This window comes from Elephantulus edwardii, unplaced genomic scaffold (assembly GCF_000299155.1).
Source record: "Elephantulus edwardii isolate Elephantulus edwardi_28Jun2011 unplaced genomic scaffold, EleEdw1.0 scaffold00116, whole genome shotgun sequence".
In the NCBI taxonomy this organism is placed as follows: Eukaryota; Metazoa; Chordata; class Mammalia; order Macroscelidea; family Macroscelididae; genus Elephantulus; species Elephantulus edwardii.
Window position 1 is genome coordinate 1,235,803 of NW_006399866.1, and position 6,375 is coordinate 1,242,177.

At 45.7% G+C, this 6,375-nt stretch overlaps 1 protein-coding gene across 1 annotated transcript in view; it reads right to left on the reverse strand.

Annotated features, from left to right (window-relative positions):
- Positions 1-6,196: 6,196 nt before the first annotated feature.
- The window catches only part of PRDM12 (PR domain containing 12), a 14,942-nt gene continuing 14,763 nt past the window's right edge, over positions 6,197-6,375 (reverse strand). Inside the window, exon 6 of the mRNA XM_006892599.1 lies at positions 6,197-6,368. Within this exon, the coding sequence (XP_006892661.1) occupies positions 6,197-6,368 (172 nt within the window). The remainder of the gene's footprint in view (positions 6,369-6,375) is intronic.

The window sequence follows — 6,375 nt, forward strand, 5'->3', positions numbered from 1 at the left end:
GCAACTGCATCCTGGCCCATCCTCATCCTTCTGCCCCCAACCCTCGCCTCCTTGTACCCCCAATATGTTTTTCCCAATAAAAAAATATTAAATAAAAAAAGAACTATATATAAAAAAAAGATTTGCAGACTTGTTGGCTGCATGGAAAGAAAACACAGCAGGAGGTCCTGGATGGAAAAAATGTAGAACAAAATGCAAATCTTTTTTTTTTTAAAAAGGCTTACTGGTCTGATAGAGATGGGTTTGTTGTTGTTGTTACGTGCCAAGAGATAGGTTGTGGCTGTTATGTATGTACCATAACAACAAATGCATAACAACAACACAGTTGACCCTCTTAGCAGGTTTTCAGAGGCAGTAAATTGTATGAGGGGAGATTGCCCATCTTTCTCCCATGGAATCGCTGGTAGATTTGAACTGAGTGCCTTCATGCTGGCAGCATAGCTCCCTACCACTAAACCACCAGAGCTCCAGAGAGATAGGTCAAACTCCCAAAACTACAGTCCTTAAATACCCTGTAAGCCTGTACTCATCCTCTCATCACTCAACTTTGAGCAAGTGTCCAGGCCTAAAAGGTGAACAGAAATACCTGGGAGATGAAAAAAAGGTGAACAATAGCATTCCTTAGAACCATCAATCACACTTCATGCAAAGGGCGCACTTTGCCTCAGGTTACAGCTCAGCAGACGAGTAGGGAGACGATAGGACTAATGGAAACAGGAAACACAGGGAGGAAATAGGAAGAGTGCCACTACCTGGTAGGGACTGCAGTCAGTATCAAAACAAAATGTCTATGAAATATTGAATGGAAAACCAATTTACTATATACAATTTCATCCAAATCACGGTAAAAATTTTTTTAACAAAAACCCAAACCCAAAGCAAGCAAAACAAAAACCCCATTTACAACAAAATTAACAAAATACAACAAACAAAACCCTTTACAACCCTAAGAGGGCAGTAGTGTTCTGTCTTACAGGGTCTCGATGAGGCAACATCTACAGACAACAGCAAGTGGCTTTTGTTTGGTCACCACACTGGAATTAAAGCCAGTTGCCATGAGTCGACTTCAACGTAGGGTGACACCATGTGTGTCTAGAATGGATACCTTCTTACAGATGCACGGGGCTTATAAAGAGGATTAAATTCACACAGCAGATGGTGCCAGGGCCAGTGTTCCAACTGCACCTGCCTTACTCCACAGCCTGCATCATTTCCTAAACACTTCCAAAAGCCTGGGCTTTTGCTGGGTGCTTTAAAAGCATCGTGTCCTTGGTTCTGCACAATAACTCAGCCCTTCTTAGAGATAGGCATTGTTCGCTCTGACAGTCATTTGGGCCATTGACTGTCCCAAACAAGCCTGCAGCTGGACCTGCTTTGAAGACTTGATTTTCCTCCCCCCCTTAGAATCTCTCTACCACACTCTCTTCACCATCCTGTATAGTGGATACTGACAATGTGGCTACACATCTCAGAGGACTTGTTAAAAATACAGATTCTGGTCCCAGATTTAGGCATTAAAGCTTTGCAAAGGTTGTAGTTGTTGTTAGGTGCCATCGAATTGAGTACAACTCATAGTGACTCAATGAACAAAAGATCTGAGCCCTTTTCTCTCCTGTGCCATCCTCACACTTCCCGACACCCAAGAGCCCATTGCAGCAGTCACCATGTCAATCCACCCAAGGGTCTTTCTCTTCTTTACTGACCTTCCACCCTTCCCAGAATCATGTCCTTCTCCAAGGAACAGCACTTCCCATATATAGCCCAAAGTATGTGAGGCAAAGCTTCATCATTCTCGCCTCCAAAAAGCACTCCAACTGCATCCTCTCCAAAACATATCTGTTTGTCCTCTTGGCTGTCCATGGTATATTCTGTGCTCTTGTGCAACACCACAGCTCAAAGACATCCATACTTTTCCTGACATCCTTATCAAGGGTAGTATCTATAAGCCTGTGTTGTTGTTGTGTACCATGGAGTTGGAACCAATCCCTGGCTGACCCTCCAGTGGATTTTCAGAGTAATTAGCAGTACTGTGCACGGGAGAAGGCTGCCCATCTTTCTCCCGTGGAGCAGCTGGTGGATTTTTAAGCATGTACCTTTGCATTGGCAGTAAAAAAGAAACCTGTAAGCGTGTATTTAATTTCCACATGTTTTTAATAATTGGTCATTTCTAATTCTCAGATTGCCCCATATTCACCTGTGTATTACTATGCCCAACACCCCAGGCCAATCAATGCCAGTTCTCACCTGAGTAGCTCTAATAACCTCCTAGCTGCCTCCCTAACGCTATAATTGCCTTTCCTGTATTTCATCTCTAGAAAGCACTGGTGACTTAATGGGAAGGAGTTGCTCTGCCAACCCAAAAGCAAGCAGTTCGAATCCACCAGCTGCTGTGTGAGAGAAAGGTAGGCAATCCTGACTGTGGGAGTTATCCTAATCCTAGTCCTCCTGTGGGATTTACTGCCTCTGGAAACCCTGTAGTGGGGCAGCTATGAGTTAGTTCTGACTCGACAGTACACAAAATCAACAATTATTTGTCTACGTACAGCAGCTACTACCACTCACTACTGCTGCTGTAGCCCATTGTCATCTAGAATTGACTCCCCACTGACCCACCTGTTGGGTTGGAAATCACTCAGAAGGCTGCCCAGCTTTCTCCTGCAGAGCTGCTAGTGGACTTGATCTACGAGAAAGGCTCAGCCTTTGGGTTAGAAATTAAACTCCCTACAGACTAGGCAAAAAGAGCCTAGTATCAGATGGATGTATGATAGCTGGAGAAAAGACTGAAATTGTCAACAACTTCATCTTTCTTCGATCTACAATTAACACCCTTAGTATGAGCAGTCAGGAAATCAGGAGACATATTGCACTGGGAAAATCTGCAGTTAGGGACCTCTCCAAATTATTGAGAAGTAATGATGTCAGTTTGAGGTCTGTGGTGAGTCTGATTCAGGCCATGGTCTTTCCCATCTATGTATCTATGCAATGTATCTCAGAGCTGAACAATGAATAAGGATGATGGGGGAAAAATGATGCCTTTGAGCTGTGGTGTTGGAGAAGAGCGCTGAACATTCCATGGACGGCCAAGAGAACAAGCGAACATATTCTTGGGGAGAGTGCAACCCGAGTGTAGATGATGAGGGTTCAGCTTGTTGTTTATGCTTGTTGGGCATGTTGGTTGCTAAGAGGAGCCCCTTATTCCTTGGAGAGAGACGTGATGCTCGGAAAGGTAGAGGGTCGGTAAAGGAGAGGAAGACCCTTTACCAGGTGGATTGACACAGGGACTGCAGCAATTGTTGTGATTGTACTGTTTTTGTTGTTATGTACCATCGAGTCGGAACTGATTCATAGCTAACTGATCTTCCAGTGAGTATTCAGAAGCAGATAACTACACAGGAGGAACCAGTACATCTTTCTCCCTCGGCACACTTGGTGGATCCAAACCATGTGCCATCGTGTTAGCGGTGTGCCTTTTAAAATGGATTTCTTTTTTGGCCTCAGAGTAAGCACTTAGGAAAGGCGATCAAGGGCTCTGCTGGAAATGCAAGCAAGGTAAGAGGTTTGGCTTACATTTTCAGACCCACTACCAAAGTGCAAGTTTCCCAGGACCCTGAGTCTTGTTTGTTCATCCTTGTCCAGGTGCCTAAAACCGGCCCTGACACAGCTCAGCCTGCAATTACAGTGTGCCACCACCAGGCTGGTTCTGGAGCCAGGGTTGTGGCCCTTGCATTAGCTGGGACTTAACAGAATTACCCATAGAAAGCAATTTAGATTTTTGATCAAGAGCCCTAGAGCCCTACTCACTTCTGTGAAATCTGATTCCTGTAAATTAATCTTCAGAAAGACAGCATCTATCTTACTTGGGCATTACTCTGGGGGAGGTATGATTCGTTAGCCAGGACTATCTTTAACTTCACTTCACCAGTCATCATTCAGGAGTAAGGGGACTCGCTTTGGCCGTGGGAGTGAGAGATCTGGGTAGAGGGTACTGTTTGGGAGGGTAGTGCCAGGGGCCACTGGAAGCTTCAGAAGTCTCATGGGAGGTATCAAAGGAGAGGGAATAAGCAAATACATAGATATAAAAGGTGAAACACAAGTTACTGAAGTTGAAAGTCATGGCAATTTGCTGCTAAATAAACATAGAGTTTCTGTTTTGGATGATAAAAAAGGTTTGCAAACACATAGTGGTGAAGATTATGTAACACTGTGAATATGCTTAACACCACTGGACACTTTAGCACAGTAGTTAAATGCTTAACATGGTACATTTTGTTATGTATATTCTATATAAATATACATTCATTTAAAAAATACTGTATAAAAATACAAAGAAAAAAATCTACTAAATAAAAAAATCTATCAATGAAATTGGCTGCCTCTTTAGAAAAACAAAAAGGGGAGGGGAGAGACAAAGTTCACAGCAGCAATGACTGTCATCAGCTCTGGGGAGGAAACTTCAGATGGAGCCTGCAAAGAAACAGGAGTGTCTTTCTCTACCTGTGTCCCCATCTGCCAGGGTACGAGATGACACTCACAGAGGAGGGTGTGTTTGTTGGACAGTACACATTTGCAAATTGTGGTACTAGAGAGTATTAAAGAGTTAGCTGGGAAATAGAAGGCATCTTCCTGGCCCCTTCTGAGAATTCCTGTTGCTTTGTGCTGTGACCAGTATTTTTGGGAGCTGACAGCTCAGTTGTGACGGATGGAATTTTCTACAAGAACAATGCAATGGTGATTTTCAGAATCACTAAGTAGTGCAACTCATGCGTGCCCCTACACCACTCCAGCTTCTAGGCCTTGTCTATATTTCATTTCCATGCAGACAAAGATGTTCACCCGTTCAGATGCTAAATGATAAATGTTCCAAGTAATTTTTATTTTAGAATACAAGAGAGGTACAAATATATTTACAGTTGTACATATACAATCAAATAATATATATCACAGTTTTGTAAATATCATTTCCGATAAATATTTACAAAGTTAAAGTGACCATTTTTTGGAAGTAGAACACAGTTTCTATACATTTTATACTTTTCATTAATATTATTATAGTTTTTTACAAAACGCCCTACGGTAATTCCACTAAGTGACTGCAAAGTGGGAGAGGCGACACGAGAGGGCGCTAATGACCGGAATTTAGGGGAAATGGGGAGTGACCAGATTGTGGGCAGACAGGGCGGAACTCTCTGGATTAGGACAGTTTGGAAATGCTTTCCGGGCAAGGCAGCCAGCTAGGGTTGAGGGAAACTGGTCCCGTCTTGCCCTCCTCTGTTCGGAGCGTGGTTTAAATTAGCCTTGAAGAGAAGGCAGGAATTCTTCCCCTTTCTAAATATGAAATCAGAGCTGAAGTGGGTGACATTGGTCCAACGCCTTTTTATAACTGGGGAAACAGGCTCTGAGATGGACATGGCCTTGACCAGGGTTCCACATGTGGATTTACATGTTGCCTCCACTTTCATCCTACCTGGTACACTTTTTGTTATTGTCGTGTACTTTCGAGTCGGAACTGACCCATAGCTGACCCTCTGGCGGGCTTTCAGAGGCAGTTAGGCGCAGGGGAGATTACAGCTGGTGGCCTCGAACAATGTGCCTTCGGAATTGCAGCGTAACTTCTTGCCTCTAGGCTACCAGTGCTCCCTACCCGGCACACTGCAAAGTATTTATGCCTCCTTCATTCTCAGGGGTCCAGATTTCGGGGGAAGGTAGGCAAACTGGCCCCCCTGACAGTCTCTTCTCTCCCAGATTCTTTCCCCCATCTATTCCTGTGCTCCATTAGCACCCCCAGCTTCCGTGACTCTCGACGCTGCATGGCATCAGTCACATGAAGTACCAGGAGGAAACATTGGTGTTCCCCTATTCTCTCTGCTGCTGACACCACCACCACTTCACAGGGACAGGGAGGTCCCGCTCCCTCCATACGAAGCAGAGAGCTTTCTGTCGGGGCAGTATGGGTCCCCTTTCCTTCCGCTGAGGCCTCTCCAATACTCAAATACTGTAGCACCTCTCCTGACAGCTGAGGGGAATGCCAACCTCCGTGGCCAGCGGGACTGTAGGTGTGGCCAGGCAAGTAACACTTCCCAAAGAGGAGGGGACCTCTAGCAGAGGTGAGAGGCTGTGCCAGGTGGAGAGCCTGGGAAGGGGGCGCCACCACTCAGAGTCCTCATCTGTAAAATGGGGCGAAGAACATGCCTGGGCGTCATTTCCGCAGCACGCCTGCAGTGCAGGGCTCCCCCGGCGCGCAGAGGGACAGGAACCAAGCCCCCAGACTCCCGGGTTGCGCCCCTCCGGGCTGGGAGGCCGGGACCCCTCCGGGCCCGCGCGCGGGCGCTGCGCTCACAGCACTATGGCCGGCAGATGGTGCGCGGCGGCTGCGGC